This window comes from Indicator indicator, chromosome 17, assembly GCF_027791375.1.
Source record: "Indicator indicator isolate 239-I01 chromosome 17, UM_Iind_1.1, whole genome shotgun sequence".
Lineage (NCBI taxonomy): Eukaryota > Metazoa > Chordata > Aves > Piciformes > Indicatoridae > Indicator > Indicator indicator.
The window spans coordinates 11,306,345-11,323,045 of record NC_072026.1 but is presented as its reverse complement, the minus strand read 5'-3'; the positions used below and the strand labels follow the sequence as shown (position 1 = coordinate 11,323,045).

Sequence of the window (16,701 nt, the reverse complement as noted above, 5' to 3'; positions counted from 1 at the left end):
TATCTGTGAAGAATTTCCATTAAATTATTTGAAACTTTTTCCATGGGTATGTTGTTCTCGATAAAATGCTTTGCTTGTGGAAATGTCAAAGTGCAACATATTTTCTCTACAGATGCAGACTCCTTAAACTGAAGAGTCTCAAACATCTTGTCAAAGATTTTGTTTCTATAGGTTCAAAATTAGGGCAGTAAGTGGAATTAAATGGAATGATTCATTCTTATCTTCAAGTGGGCAAATAACTATTTCACATTTAGCTTAGATATAACTTTTCTGGCATCATTGTCAGGGATTTGGATTCTCCATTTGTTGTTGCCAAAACCAAATGCATGGTTTGATAATGCGGATAATTAGAACTTTTCTATGTAGGCAAGACAAAATAATTGTTTCTGAGTAAAAGACCTTGAAATTGCAGCTGTGAAAGCTAGCAACAATGATTTTGATTCTCTTCTTACTTGCTGCAGAGCTAGCATAGACCATAAAACTTTACATCCCTTCTCTTGTACAGTGAATTGTAGTTGTGCAGATGAGCCACAGTGCTGCCACTTATTGGGATTATCTCTGCCATTTACTTTTGTGTCTCAACTGCAGATTTTACGTGAAGCTCCTATCTTCAGTAGGGAATTGCTGAAATTTGCAGGAGAGATAACATTGCACACTATTTCTGTGTACAGTATAGGTCCCACTGACAATTTCTGGATGCGGAGTGCTCCAAGTTGCAAATAGAATACATAGTAATACAAATGCAACTGGTTAGTTTGTACTCTGCATGTTACAGGATTATAAATTTTGGGTTCTCAGAAGAGCAGTGTTCCTGTGCTTAGATTTCTTGAAAATGCATTTACTAATGCGAATTTCATCTCTGTGACTAATAAAGGTGTTTCTTCACTGTAAGTAACTTGTTGTTTGTTTTAGCCTGTCTGTTGCAATAAAATATGTTCTGTTTTACAGGCGTTTAACTAAGGAAAATGTGAAACCCTCTGGAAGACAAATTGGAAAGCTCAGCCACAGCAATCCTACAATTTTATTTGATTATGTATGTAGTAACATGTATTTGGATACTAGTTCATCCTAACAATAGATAGTAAAATGTAGAAATGGACCTGCTGTCTTAAAGGGCAGTTTTAATTATTTTTAGTATTTTAATGTAAATTTTCAACTATGGTGATTTTCTAGTGATGCACAGGTCTGAGATTAAGTAAGACAATAGCTCTTCAATAACCGCAGTTGCACAGAAGACGAAGCATTTATAAGAGTCATGTATTTAACTTGAAGTAGCTGAGGTGGGTCTCAGAGGTACAGGGATGTGCTCATCAGGTTACGCAGCATACAAAGTCAAGTTGGGTCACTCTGAGCTGTTGTATGTGTGTATGATAAAGATACATCAGGGTCATTTAGAAAAAAACCGTTTGAAGCTAAACAAGCTTTGAAGTCTGAAATGCACCAGTCTAATTGTAGAGGATTTTTAACATTACTTGGTGCTACAGAATGCTTGAGAGGTATAAAAGTATGTCAGTGGATGTTCATCTTATTCACAAATGTGAATCTTAGATTAAAAAAAAAGGGAACAAACAAAAAGTGAAATGTTTTCATGATCTTATTTTCTAATAATTGAAAAGAAAAATAATTACAGAGAAATGTTTTCACATGTTAGAAATTTCCCTGATATCTCTAAGGTACTAGATAAATTAATGAGATTACCTATTACTTTGACAGTGTTTTAAGAGCCTCTGAGAAATTAATTTCAAAGGATGTTTTATATAGGTTTTGAAGGCAAGCATTGTTAAATGTTGTTGATTTGTTATGTGAAATGTAAGAAATTTTGCTTCTATTCAGCTGAATATCTTCTGTAATTTTCAGATTTTATCACAAATACAAAAATATGATAACTTAATAACTCCGGTTGTTGATTCACTGAAATACCTCACTTCACTGAACTACGATGTCTTGGCATGTATCCTTTTGTATAAATCAATATAATACGGCTGGTAACTGATGAAGTTGCATTTGTAGCCAGATTAAGTTTGTTGTCTGGGAGTAAATATTTTATTAATTTCTGTTCATGTTCCTTTTTGCTGAAGTTTTAGTGAAGCTTCGAAATACCTTTGCATTCTTAGTGGGTTACAGTTAATTGTTCGGTCGCACTAGGAAAACTGTATTTCTGAGGATTTTACTACTTTGACTATGTTCTTGGAAACAGGAGTGATCCTGTAAATAGTAAGGTAAATGCTGCTTTTTAAGTTGCCCTTTCTTCAGTGTTACTGTCTTAATACCATAACATCTATTTCATGCTTGCTATCCTTGCATAATAGCTTCATATATTACAAATTGTGCATCTGTGTGAGTTGTTTTTACAAAATGAGGAAAAATACTCTTAACTCCTCCAAAGACTGTATCATTGAAGCTCTGGCAAATCCTGAGAAGGAGAGAATGAAACATGATGACACTACAATCTCGAGCTGGCTTCAGAGTTAGTACTCTCATTTTATTTATTATATTAATATTTAAAATACTTCACCATCCCTATGATCTACCATACTATTGATCATTATGATCAATATTTCACCTGCATCTACCAGATAATTTTTCTTTAAAAAAAAAAAAGACAAGAGCTGGAAAGTTTAATCAATAAAAAATAGATTTTTCTTTGTATTACAAAAGTGCATATATTGCTAGCATCCCATATATACTTTGGTAATGCTTATTAGATGATTAGGATCTCATGAGGTGAAGTCATAGCTGTTTCTCCTTGCTCTAGGTCTGGCTAGCTTTTGTGGTGCAGTTTTCCGAAAATACCCAATTGAACTTGCTGGCCTGCTTCAATATGTAGCCAACCAACTGAAAGCTGGGAAAAGGCAAGTCTTGTACAAGTGATCTTTATAAACTCAATTTTTATAATGTATTATTTGGATGTTTGGTAAAACGTTGGTCATAATACAAGAAACTTGAATAGCAGAAAGAATAATATCCTCTTTAGTACATTATTTATCCTCTTGAGTACTTTTTTTTTTTTCTCTAATGGTATACCTGTGACGTTATTGCTGAAGTACTGATTTTTCATCTAATTTATTTAATAGTTTTCTTTACAACTAATTTGGCAGGGAAAAAAACCCTGCTGGTCCTTAATATTCTCATAGAAATTATTTTATAGTATTTAAAAATTAAATATCTGGCGTATAAAAGGGTGTGACTGTTACAGTTTTTTAGTTTTTTCTTTCTCAGTGTCTTCTCTGCAGGGATGGCTCTTATCGTTTTCATGTTATTTTAAATACTGTCTGACTTCTATAATAGCAGTTGAATTGCTTCTTGATATGTTGGTATTAATAACTCACTTTTTTAAAAGTGCCTTGCAATTCGAACCATCATTTCCCTTTTGTCCTTCCATCATCATCACCTAGTATTACTGTTTCATTCATTTTATTAATTTTAATGTGTTGTATCACATAGGTGAGTATCAAGTTCATTTTTATTATGGAACCTCATATACTTACTGAAGGACAGCTTACTAGTGGACATAATGCAACATGTTATTTTAGGGTATTTACATTGAGAAATCTAGTTTTTTTCCCTCCCCTGCAATGTAGACACTCAGTCTCATGTGCTCCCCTGTCCTAAATTTGTTTTGTATTCTGATGATGGTACAGTCACATTGAGCAACAGAGGAAGGTAAGTAATGCGTCTTGTTTTTCCACAGAACTAAGTATTTAAACTTCAGGATTTTTTTTTAATAGTCAGTTTAATATTTGTGACTGTAGAAATAAAATGGACTTAGCACTAAATCCATTCCATACGACTGGAGTATTGAAGAATTTGGACTAAGTAGGTCACACAAATTTCAGAAGTTACTGGAAAATACTACTGATTTGAATGATCATGATACAGCTTACTAGTGTTGAGGAAAAGTCACTGCCCTTACAGAATTCAGAGCAGGAAGTAAAGTCTAGTCTCTGGATGGAATAAGTGTTTTGTATATTCTGTGTTTCAAGTAAAAAAACTTTTTCCATATTCCAAATAACTTCTCCAGACTAATTTTGCCACTGAATTTCGAAGGCCGTGTACTGATCCAGACATTTTACATAAAATTTAAAATATTCTGTGTTCTTGAAATTACTGTATAGGTACAGTATGAAGCATGTTAAACGAGAAAAGGGAACATCAAACTTTGATTCATTTGTTGGTACTTAAAAGTTGATGGCACCACACTGTTACTTTCAGAAACAAACTGTTCTGAAAGGATTCTGAAATCCAGTTGTTGAATGCCTGCATTGTTTTTAAGTACTAACTTTGTACTTGCAATAAAGAAATTCTTGTTTGTTCCAGTGTACTAGTTTCTTCTTAAAAAAAAATAATTAAAATGTTAGTTGCTTAAACATGCATCATATTGTTGCTTTGTGCTACATATTGAATGTCATAGCTTCCATTTCTTAAACATGTATTTCTGGTTTTACTCCACTTTTATTTTCTGTGCAGCTTTGATTTGCTTATTTTAAAAGAGGTAGTGCAGAAAATGGCAGGGATAGAAATTACAGAAGAAATGACAATGGAACAGTTGGAAGCCATGACTGGTGGAGAACAACTGAAAGCTGAGGTGTGTTTTGTTAAATTTAATGATATCTATTGCTTAATTGGTGGGTCTGAAGACTGATTCATGGACTCTGGCAGTGTATTGAGGAAGGTGTTACTGCTTTCATCAGAGAGCTTCCCACTCTTGAGCTTACAAGCCTTGCAGATGGGCAGCCTTGCAGGCAATGTTCACAAGAACCTTAATTGTTGTGCTTCACAACATCTCTTATTAACAAAAGCAGCCTTTATTATCCAGTATTACATGACAGATCTGTCAGTTACAGCAGCCGGTGAGCTTGGAGCTTATACCTTGTGCTGTCCTGCTTTTTTTTAGTCCTGCTGTTGGGGTAGCAGCTCACTGTTGAGTGGAGCAACATCTTAAACCATTTTATCAACTAAAATTGTTGCAGCCTAGGTGTCAAAGACCTAGTTGAGTCTGACTTAACTCTTCAAGGAATTGAATAGCTGTAATCAGAACTAAAATGTGAAATTCATGTATTGAGTAGAGATGAGATATTGGTCAGATCACAGCAGACTTAAGTCTGAAATGCAGTCTGGATGCCTAAGCCGAAATGTTGCTCTTTGCTATTAAAACGTTTTTTTTATAGTGAACACAGAGCACTAGGTAGTTTCTGAGTCTTAGGTACATACATTCCAGTATGAGATCCAGAGAGAGAATTTCATTGCTGGACAGGAAACTATTGATGTTAATTCATCAGTATTTCTGGAGTCAGAAGGACACAAGTTTTCCATTTGCGATGTGCTATTTCCAAACTTTATCTGCACTCTGCAGGGTGGATACTTTGGCCAAATCAGAAATACAAAAAAATCATCTCAGAGACTGAAAGATGCATTACTGGACCATGATCTTGCACTTCCACTGTGCCTACTTATGGCTCAACAGAGAAATGGTGTGATCTTTCAAGAGGGAGGCGAGAAGCATCTGAAGCTGGTGGGAAAACTGTATGATCAGGTAAGTAAAAACACTTGCATTTATAAGAACCCTTCCATTTCTTTGCTAACATCTAGTGTATCAACACAATATATAAGAATTCAGCACATAATACGTAGTGTTTTTCAAGATCAGTTGGAATGATCTCATTATCAACAAAGGGATTTCCAAGTGAAAGATTCAAACATCCTTTATCATAAAAACTTAAATTCTCTCTTGACTCTTAGCTTTTTCTCATCTTAATTTGTTAGAGGATCTTACTTTCTATTTTTAATTTTTTATTTGTAAAGAAGAAGGCAAATTTCTTTTGCTGTCTTATGAAGCAGGAACTAGTTTGATTTGTTGTGGTAGAACAGAAGGCTCTTATGTTTCTGCTGGCTTTTGTAGTGTCTTTGGTTTGTTGTTTGTTTGTTTGTTTGTGTTTTGATGCAGATAGAATTAGCATTAAATGACAGAAGTATCTTGCATGGAAAATTTAGTATTTCTTCATCCATGAGAAGATTCTTGCTGTATTATGTTAACGCATGTGAATTTTTTTTTTCTGTTAAAAAAAGCTTTTGATCTCTGCTTGACTTAAGTTTTGAACAAAATAATAACTGTTTTCTAACTTTTCTATCTTTCCCATGTAGTGCCATGACACCCTGGTACAATTTGGTGGGTTCTTAGCATCCAATCTGAGCACAGAGGATTACATTAAGCGAGTGCCTTCTATTGATGTTCTCTGTAATGAATTCCACACACCTCACGATGCTGCATTTTTCCTCTCAAGACCCATGTATGCACACCATATTTCAGTAAGTAGAACTCTTCTTTCTGCCTGCTGTTAGTGCTGCTATATTACATGTTATCAGTATGTGTGTTGCATTCCTTCTAAAGTTTGCTTGCTAAATAAAACTTGCAGTCTTTTTGAGTTGAAAGAGAAGGTGTGGTTTGGAACAACAGGTTATCATTTAATCTTCATAAAAAATAACAGCTTATGTGTCATCTTTCACAACTGCAGAAGTTGTAGTTAATTAGCGTAGACAGTCCAATGATCTGGGTGATCAGTAGGAGTTGTGTCCTGCCCCATTCACCTGAATGTGAAAATCCTTCTATGGATGTTTTACGTGGATTTTTGCTGTGGAAGAAAATTTTGCAGCTGCTGGGAGTTGCTCTAAGTGTCATAAATAAATTTGTTCCTGCATCTAAAATATTAAATATCAAGAGACTTTTTTACTTGATGGAGTATAATGTGTTACTATAACAACAGGTAGCAGCATCACAGAAGAAAGATAAATCCATCTGATATGGATGAGTATTAAAAGTTCTATACAATGTTCTTCAGTGAATTTCACATGTACATCTTTGCTATAGAGAAATTTTTAGGAACAGTTAAATTACATTGTAAAAGTTAAGTTAGCTTGTGTATAAAGCTAACAATTTTTTTCTTTTTATCTACAGTCAAAGTATGATGAACTAAAGAAAGCTGAAAAGGGAAATAAACAGCAGCACAAAGTTCATAAATACATTACAGCATGTGAGCTGGTGATGGCTCCTGTTCATGAAGCTGTGATTTCTCTCCACCTTCCCAAAGTTTGGGATGACATCAGTCCTCAGTTTTATGCTACATTCTGGTCTTTGACAATGTATGACCTTGCCGTCCCACATAGCAGCTATGACAGAGAAGTCAACAAACTTAAAGTCCAGATGAAAGCCATAGATGACAATCAGGAAATGGTATGGTTATACAATTTTATGGTCCAACTTAAACTTTTTAACCTTGAGAGACTTCTGTTTGTTTTTAAGGAATCTTACTTTAAGGTGATTCAGATCTGGGAGATACCGTTACTTGATTCACCCTTTCTGATTTGTCATATTAGCGTAATTTGAACTCATTCCCATGTTAAAAATACCACTGACTTCATGAAGGGGAAACTACTGGTAAATCTGTGTAACAGAAAGCAATAATTGATATTTCTATCTGTGGTTTAGCTGTTTACTTGTGTCATAACTGTAGTCAGCCAGTGTTCATAAGACCAGTTGATTAGTAGAGCAGAAGACTATTTAGTGAAACAGTATTGTAATAACACTGTGGAGCAGTTAAATTCCTGGTAATGCTAAAAAATACTTGAAAAAATTTCTAAGTGAGTTCTATTGGCATTTTACAGCCTCCAAATAAAAAGAAAAAAGAAAAAGAACGTTGCACAGCTCTTCAGGACAAGCTCCTAGAAGAGGAGAAGAAGCAGCTGGAGCATGTGCAGAGGGTTCTACAGAGACTGAAACTAGAGAAGGATAACTGGCTTCTGGCAAGTAAGTGTGTGCAGGGAAAACACTGGGTACTTTTGTTGTCATCAGAACTAGAAGTTTAGTTTGCACTAATAATCAATGGTGACTTCAATCTTTTTATATGTTGATGTCTGTTAACAAGGTAACTTTTAATTGGAATATAACATCTTTGCTGTAAATGCTGAGTAGTTGACTGTCTGGGAGAAGTTTGTTTCTTGCCATGTCAGTATCTTTTAAATATTGCACTAGTTTAGAAAATAAATGATTGCTTAATTCAGTGAAAAGTTGTAATTGCCAGATGACTTGCACTGAGCAGCATTCGAACTGCAGTGAGTTAGGATAATTTCTTGAAATGAGTGGTTTGAGTTGACTTCATTTGAGTCTTGTGGTTAGGAGCAATATGCCAGTACTTGTTCTAGTGACAAGATAAGTACTTTCACAGCCTGATAGCAATGAAACAGCATGCAAATGTTTTGTATGGCAGATATACAGAAGGTGGAACAAACCTTCTTCTCTGATAAAGTCTCATTAACATTTCATATTGATTGTAAAATCTGTTGATATGGTTAATCTGAAATGTTTTTCTCTGGTCAGTTTTCTTCTCTGGAAGAACTTTCAGTTTGTAACTGAAAGTAGTTGTTCATCTCTCCCAAGGAGCCTAGCATAATCCAGTGGGAAAACATTTTATTGTCCGACTCATGTAAGATACACGCAACTGATTTAATGGTGCAACACTGAGATTTAAATCAAGAAAGGTTATTCCCTATGAGTATTTAATGTACTGATGCAAACAGCTAATTTGCTACATGTAATAACTGGCTGAAAAATTACTGCCTGACTGAAGCATGGTCTAGGGCTGACTGATAAATTTCTTTCCTTAAGGAAGCATCCAAAAGCATGTAGAAAACTGTGTAGATACAGTGTATCTAAGCACATACTCTTAATAATGCAGGCATTTGTGGGGTATGGGGAATAGTTTATTGTTGGCTCTTGAGTGTTCAGGCTTCAGCTGCAAGATGTTTCCCAGTATTGCATCCAGAAACAAACTTAATTTTTTCAGCAGTTTCCCCATCAAAAGAAGTTTTGTAATGTGCTGTATGAAGAAACTGAAGAGCAAATCCACTGTAGGGCTGTTTACATCCTTTACTTTACACTTTTGAAGTAAAAATTTTTAGTTAAGTAAAAGCTAAGAGTCCTTTTTATGGACAAGATTTATTACAGAAGCAAAGCAGAATTAAAGCAAGTAAATCATGGGTCTTGTGGCCTGCAGCCTGTGCAAGAATCCAAGTGGAAAACCACCAGTTGCTCTCTTCAGCAGAACTATCAAGATCCTCAAGGCATCAATTTTCAATTTTCAGTACTTTTATCCATAAGTTTATTTTCTTCCTAGCTTCCTTTTCTGCTGTGTATTGCTCCTAGCTTCGTTTTATGCTCCTTGGGCAAGAGCTGCTCTGGGACTAGTTCGGGTCTGTGCTGACCAACCAGTGGTCAGCCAAATAGAGTGGGTAACTGTTGAGCGTGCAGTGTGATCTTTATTCAGTGGTAGAATGGAACTTTAACAGAAGGTGTATTGGGATGGTGGTTTACTGAACACCATTCCTGTATTTAAATTCCTATAATACTTTGGCTGATTGGAAAAACGGCTGTTAAGAGATTGTATTTAGACAGCATATTCTTCCATGTCTGAGCTGATAGAAAGGAGAAGATAAGTTGCTGACAAACAGCAGATGGCTTTCCTTCTGCTAATGTGCATGATTTGAGCACCTGCAGAAATTTACCAGAGAGCGTTCTGAGCCTGTTTTTACCCCCATTGTGTAGTAGAAAAATTTTCCCTATGAGAAATAAAGATTTGCTACTGCCACCCTCCTGCTTTATCCTCGAACAGTTACACCTGTTTTGACATTTCTCAGCAGTGCCAAAGATATGTCTGGGACATAATCTAATGTGTTAACTCGAGAATATGGATATATGATACTGAACTTCTTGGGAAGAGAGCAATAGAGTGTTAACTCATTAATTTACTTTCTTCCTTTTCTCTCAACTTCTTTGTTTTTGAAGAGTCTACCAAAAACGAGACTATCACAAAATTCTTGCAGTTATGTATATTTCCTCGATGCATTTTTTCGGCAATCGATGCAGTTTATTGTGCTCACTTCGTAGAGCTGGTTCATCAGCAGAAAACACCCAACTTCTCCACGCTTCTCTGCTATGACAGAGTAAGTAGTGTATACTTAATTTTGAGGATGCAAAACTAATATCTCCCTTGCCTCTCAAAAGAAGTTCACAAAACCATTACCTGTGTTTAGAATCTGTGACAGTCAAAAGCTTCCTTTCGTACTTCAGATTCTAAAAAACTTGTTTTCCTGGAACTTCAGGGGGCTGTTTTGAAGATATTTTGGGTTCAATTTATCCTAACTAGAATTTCAGAGCAAAGTTGTTAGTAGTGATATGACTTGCATTCAGGTTTTGTAGCCTTCCAGTGGTCTGCATTTCTAACTCGCCTCATCTAACTCGCCCATTTTATCTGTGTATGCCCTGCTGCTGTAGTATCAAATTTCTTCTACTTGCCACGCACAAGCAGAACCCTTCTGACTGTGGCAAATCATGGTGCTGCAGATGGTGGATGAACTTGTTTCACTGATGTACAGGGCAGTACATTTGATAGCAGTAGCAACCTGACTGTTTGGGTCAAACAGGAGAGTTGAAAGAGGCATTTTTCAGGCTGTTCTCGTTATTCATATAGCCATTCTTTTTCTCCTGTGGAGGGAAAAAGTGGAGAATGTAGATGAAAGAATTTTGCAGGATGTATTCGTCTCCAACAGTACTGTTCCAGGGTATCGGAACCATTCTGGCACTTAACTGCTATAAGAAGTTAAATTAATAAATGCATCATCTGTGCAGATTTGGCTGTTAGCCTGATTAAAAGAATGTATATGGAGTTGGATCATTAAAAAATTACGATGGAAGATTGTTTTCCCACAAACATTCAATTAAGTTTGCCTGGTTTCTGTTGAGATGAGAGATTTGAAGTAGGTATCTGCTTTGATTTCCTGGGCCCCAATGAGCTTTCCTAAATATTCAGTCCATGCTTTTTAGGTAACAGAAGTAGGCAACTGCATGAGCCCTGTCTGATGAACCTGTATAGGCCAGGAAGAAAATCCTTCTGCACCAGCTTGACTAGGTGTTTGCTTCTCCCTCCTCAAATAAATTATTAATTTGAAAACAAAACACTTGGTTAAGTGTGAAGGATCATCAGCTGAGCAATAAAGTCTTTAAGACAAGATATTTTATGAGATTCCCTTTTATATTTAGAAACCAGTTTAATGGTGATTTAGATGAGAGAAATTTGAAATTTTTGTTGATTCATGTGCCTTTTGTAAATCACTGAAGTCATTGTAAATTTATTACTGCTGTTCACAGGTTTTCTCTGATATTATATATACAGTTGCAAGCTGCACTGAAAACGAAGCTAGTAGATATGGCAGGTTTTTATGCTGTATGTTGGAAACTGTGACTAGATGGCACAGTGACAGAGTCATATATGAAAAGGTACGTGAAGTTATTAAAATGAGTTTGCTCATGAAGATATATTCATTTGAGTAATTCATCCTGATAAAAACGGATTTAATAAAATGGTTTCATTTAAAAATGCTGTGTGATTTTTTTTCTGATGGTGTAATCTTAGAATTAAGTTTCTGTAACTAATTTACTTTTATTAGAAGTAATTTTATATAGTGTCAGAATGTAGGCACTAAACAACTATTTTTTATTTTTCTGATAGCTTGACTTTTGAGATAATTTAGGGAGTGTGTGGAAACTCATAATACTCTTGTAAAAGCTAGTTAAATTACAAATACTTTTATCTCATCCACAACTGAGATTTAAACAAATAGGATTTTAAAAAAAGTTTGTCTGCAAGTCTTGTGTGATCATGTCTTAGTCTTTAGAACAATCGGTGAAAAGGTGCATCAGTTATTAATAACTTTTTCAGAATTACTGATATATATTTTTCTGAATCTTTTTTTTTTTCTTTCATATGCATGTAGGAATGTGGCAACTATCCAGGCTTCCTGACTATATTACGGGCAACTGGATTTGATGGTGGAAATAAAGCTGATCAACTGGATTATGAGAATTTTAGACACGTAGTACATAAGTGGCACTATAAATTAACTAAGGTAAACAGAGGCCAAAAAAAGTACATTTTTTAAACTTTAATAAAAAACCCTAACTTCATTAGTTTTAATTTTTGTTCTAGGCATCTGTGCACTGCCTTGAAACAGGAGAATATACACATATCAGAAATATCCTGATTGTGCTGACCAAAATCCTTCCATGGTACCCAAAAGTGCTGAACCTGGGCCAGGCCTTGGAAAGAAGAGTACATAAGATCTGTCAAGAAGAGAAAGAGAAGAGACCTGATCTATATGCATTGGCTATGGGGTAACAACACCTTACTTTAAGAAAGTGGTTAAAAGTGGATCATGAAAAGCTTCTAAAGACTCGGAACTGTTACAGTCCTAACATTTGATTTTTGCCTTATCACAGAAGATTTTGGTATCCTGCGTCTCAGGGCTGGCAGTGTGAATGAAAACTCCCATTTTGTGCTGGATGATCGCTAATTTCCTTTACAAGACTGTAGTAGACCACTTCAAATAGTAAAAGATTTCCACTCACAAGAGCATAGCTTAATTTTAGGGATATAGTACAGCTGCAAGTATAGAAGAGTGAGAGTAAAATGAAGGAAGATGAGGGTTATCGAGGCAAGACCACTTAGGTTTTGGAAGTTTATGTGATTTTAAAATGCCGAACTAAGACACTTAGTTGTGTTTTACATAATTGTGATGGATGGAGAATCATTCACGTGTGCTTGAGGGGGCAATTGAGGTGGCCCTAAAAATTTTAAGTTTTGTCAGTAGTCTTTTTTCTGGATGTTTGGCAGGTGTGTGTGTGGTGGTGGTTGTGAAGAGGGTGTGGAGGTGGGGCTGCTTCTTTGTCTAGTCTTCTGTTGTTTGTTTGGTGGATGGGTTTTTTTTTTGTTGTTTTGTTTGTTTGTTTGTTTTCCCTTTTTCCGTCTGAGCTCATCGATAAAGGGGGAAGAAACTGCATATCAGTTGGGAAAAACTGTGAAATAAATAACAGATGAACTGTTAGATTAGATCCTCATTTAAAATTCAACCCATGTTCTGCTTTATGTTTGTGCATATTTAACAATCTGTGCGACTTGCAGCTATTCTGGGCAGTTGAAAAGTAGGAAGCCTTTCATGATACCTGAAAATGAATTCCACCACAAAGACCCACCTGCCAGGAATGCTGTACCTGCAACAGTACAAAATGGGCCAGGTGGTGCTGGGATGCCTGCATCTCTCACAGTAAATACAGTTAGACTGGAAGAAGGTGCTACTGAGGAGACTGGTAAGCAAACATTATTTTTATTTATTTGGTATGGTTCTCCTGACATTACAGGCCACTCTCTCAAAATCTTGACTCATTAAACTGAAGAGAAAATCTAAGTGCAACGCTGAATGGATTTAGTTTGTCTCTGTTTTTTGTTGGTTTTGAGAGAGGGTGCTGTGCATTTAATTACTTATTTTAACTGTTAGCTGCACAAGATGTTACATAAGTATGCGTAGGCACTTGTTTTATTTTACCTAGTAGCATGTATATTGTTGAAATAAAGCTGTTATGTTTTTCTTTTTTAAACAGATAAACTAAAGGAGAAGTCTCAGGGTGTGGTGAAAGTTATTAATAAAGCTGTCAATGCTGCACCAAAAGTGACAACAAGCAATGGAAACAGCGCTTCTAATAGGTGAGAACAGCTGCTCTTTGACTTTCTCTGTTTTCTTCATTCCAGACCATAGAATTATACTTGAAATTGACCTGCCTTTCAAGTTCCATGTAAATATTTTCCATTTCTTCTAAATTTAATAAATGAGATAATTTCTTCCAAAATATACAACAGTACTGATCTGACAGTGTCTTCAAATGTATTCCATTTTAGCTAAATAAGCATAAATGAAATAAGAACACTTGCTTGTTGCTGTTCTGATAGAGAGCAAATCTGAAATCTGACAGTGACTGCTTCAGGAGGTTCTATCAATCCATCAGAAGTAAAACTTCTGTCATAATACTAGAGCTGGTTTTGTATGCTTCCTAATTGGCCTTTTTTATTTTTGCAGCAAAATTATTAAGGAGAAAGATGAGAAAGAAAAAAGTGGGAAGGAAAAAGATAAGGAAAAAAAAGACAAGACTCCAACTGCCACTCCAGAGATGAAGGCACTTGGGAAGGATGGGAAAGAAAAACCAAAGGAAGAACGGGCAAACAAAGACGATAAAGCAAGAGAGATCAAGGAGAAAACACCAAAATCTGACAAAGAGAAGGAAAAAGTCAAGAAAGAAGAAAAAGCTTCAAAGGAAGAAAAGTCCAAACCAGTCATTACTATCATTGAGTCAAAGTCAGCTGCAGAAAAGGAAAGAGAAAAGGAGCCGTCCAGAGAAAGAGATGTAGCAAAGGAAATGAAATCGAAGGAAAATGCTAAAGGAGGCGAAAAGGTGCCAGTAGCTGGGTCCTTGAAGTCACCTGTTCCCCGGTCAGAAGCATCAGAATCTGAAAGGGGTAAATTTACTTATTTAATTTCTTTTCTTGTCTAGAAAACGTCACAGGAAAATCACTAAATGTCAAATATGGTAAAGATGATGAGAAAGAATTGCTGCATTATAGCTCGCTTTTTGGCATCGGCTTTTAAATACAATTGGCCACCTATATTACGTAGGTTAGGTAGCTGCAAAACCAAAGCATGAGAATGTGTGATCTTTGCATGCCTGTACTGAGGGCTCATTTTCATAAGGCCTATCATTTTTTAGTGTAAGTCTGAATTAAACTGTGTATGTATAATTTTGGCCTTGCAAGTTTTGCAAAAAAATGATGTCAAAACTTCAAAGAGATCACTGGAGAGTTCCATCATAACTTTTGAATTGAAAGGAAAAGGGATGTGTAAGATGTAGGCCTTTGTGACATTTGTATCCTTAAGGACACAGTAAGCTTTGTCAGTTCCTTCTTAAAGGTTAACAAATCTTTGATGTGAAATTGCTATAATCTGAGCCTGATACTGAGTTTTATGTTTGGCACTGTTTAAGGCAAACCAGGTAAAGGAGGGTTGCAATACTTTTCATTGGGTTCACCTTTTCAGAGTCTTCATAGCAACTCTGAAATTCAGATGCAGACTTACATAAAATGAAATATTGAAATGAGTGTAATTTTGCAGTAAGGTTGTTCACATTACACTTCCTGCTCATAAACAGGGTCAAGGCATGCTGATAACTCTAGATAGGGTAAGAAAACCCAAGTTTATGTAGTGGTATAACTTGAATTATAGCTTCAACTGTTTTGGTACTTCAGCAAGCCACATTATTAGATGATCCTCTTTTAACAGTGTTTTAATAATGCTGTTATTCTTTTCTTTCCTCAGAACAAAAACGCCGCAAAATTGATACACATTCTTCTCCATCACATTCCTCAACAGTAAAGGTTAGTATAGCCTGAGGAAGGCAGCGCCCATGTTAGGCTCACAAGTTTGGGATGCCAATGTTCGACTTCCTTCAAGTTTTGTGCCAAGTATACACTGGAACCACTGGAGGTTTTATGTTGCATTAGAAAATGCATTCCTTTTCTTATTGGTGGACTGTCTTTTTTTTCTATAAAAATATTTTTAATTAACCAAAATAATGCTTCAAGGACCTAGCGCAAATTTTGTAAATAGTGTTTGGAAATGGCAAGAGCATTTTTACACAGAAGTGCCTCATTGTTTTAAGCAGTCAGTTTTTTTGGAGTGCAATGGTAGCTACAAGCAAATGAGTCTTTGCAGCAGAGTGGAGCATATTTTTCTGCACTTCTATTGAAGAATCTCTAGCACTGAAGATTCCTGGATGATACGGGATGTACGATACCTCTGAATTCATCAGGCTTCTTGATGAGCATCATACCGATATGTGCCTTCTAAGGAGGAGTCTTGAAAGGAGTTCCATTTTAAAGTCTCCTTGGTGATCAGTTCTCCTGTAGTTGTGTGTATTCAGTACGCATGCAGCTTCGGTTGTACCTTCCCTTCGAGGTTTGTTTATTTCCAATGGGTTCCCACCATGTTGAGCCCTGCGTTACGATAAAACCAGATGTGGCAACCAAGCCTACTACCCAGCAAAGAGAAACCCCAAGCACTCAAGCGCAGCACAAAACCATGGGCGTAGCCTACTTGAAGACTCAGGGTAGCCATTCCTTGCTCCATATTTGTTTTATTTCTAAACCATCTATGTTCATGGAATCTTTGAATTTGCAGTACGTTGAACATTTCAAACTGTAAGTTACTAATTCTTCATCAAGAGCGCTGTGATGGATTATGTGGGCCTTTAAACTTCACCATCTTGCCAGCTTAAGAACAAGCTTTACCTTTTCTGTTGTTTTTGTTTTTTTCTTTCCAAAAACTACATGTTTTTCTACGTAAGATTTACTTGAAATATATAGTTTAATTTTGAGAACTCAAATAGTTATTACTAGTTTTGAGGAAGCAGGTGACAGTGATAACTACCCAAAATGACCAAGTTTTTCTTGCCTGTTTTTTGTAAATGGCAATGTAAAGTCATTCTAGAGTGGCTTCTACCACATTTAACACAGGGGAGCAGAGAGAGGTTTAGAAAGTTTTTTAAACCTGTTTCACCTGTGGTTCAGCTGTATTTAGAGATAAGACTATTTTTTCTTTAAATTTTGTCATGGTGGGAGAGTGGTTTTTTACTGTTTTACGAAGAAGTAGATATAAACAGATTTTGTAGTTAATGTAGGAATTGGGTCTAGGGAATAGATATGACTGTTTCTTTTTTTTTCCTTCTCCCTTTTTAAAAGATAAATGAGTTCCTAGTTTTATTCAGTATACAGT

General features: G+C 35.8%; 1 protein-coding gene across 1 annotated transcript in view; it reads left to right on the top strand.

Annotated features, from left to right (window-relative positions):
* The window catches only part of THOC2 (THO complex subunit 2), a 49,067-nt gene that overhangs the window by 23,943 nt on the left and 8,423 nt on the right, over positions 1 to 16,701 (top strand). The window contains exons 16-32 of the mRNA XM_054388803.1: positions 949 to 1,033; positions 1,858 to 1,951; positions 2,387 to 2,467; positions 2,756 to 2,852; positions 4,468 to 4,585; positions 5,354 to 5,533; positions 6,142 to 6,306; positions 6,953 to 7,228; positions 7,660 to 7,801; positions 9,836 to 9,993; positions 11,198 to 11,326; positions 11,824 to 11,955; positions 12,036 to 12,220; positions 13,008 to 13,192; positions 13,484 to 13,586; positions 13,957 to 14,393; positions 15,247 to 15,305. Of these exons, the coding sequence (XP_054244778.1) occupies positions 949 to 1,033; positions 1,858 to 1,951; positions 2,387 to 2,467; positions 2,756 to 2,852; positions 4,468 to 4,585; positions 5,354 to 5,533; positions 6,142 to 6,306; positions 6,953 to 7,228; positions 7,660 to 7,801; positions 9,836 to 9,993; positions 11,198 to 11,326; positions 11,824 to 11,955; positions 12,036 to 12,220; positions 13,008 to 13,192; positions 13,484 to 13,586; positions 13,957 to 14,393; positions 15,247 to 15,305 (2,626 nt within the window). The remainder of the gene's footprint in view (positions 1 to 948; positions 1,034 to 1,857; positions 1,952 to 2,386; positions 2,468 to 2,755; positions 2,853 to 4,467; positions 4,586 to 5,353; positions 5,534 to 6,141; positions 6,307 to 6,952; positions 7,229 to 7,659; positions 7,802 to 9,835; positions 9,994 to 11,197; positions 11,327 to 11,823; positions 11,956 to 12,035; positions 12,221 to 13,007; positions 13,193 to 13,483; positions 13,587 to 13,956; positions 14,394 to 15,246; positions 15,306 to 16,701) is intronic.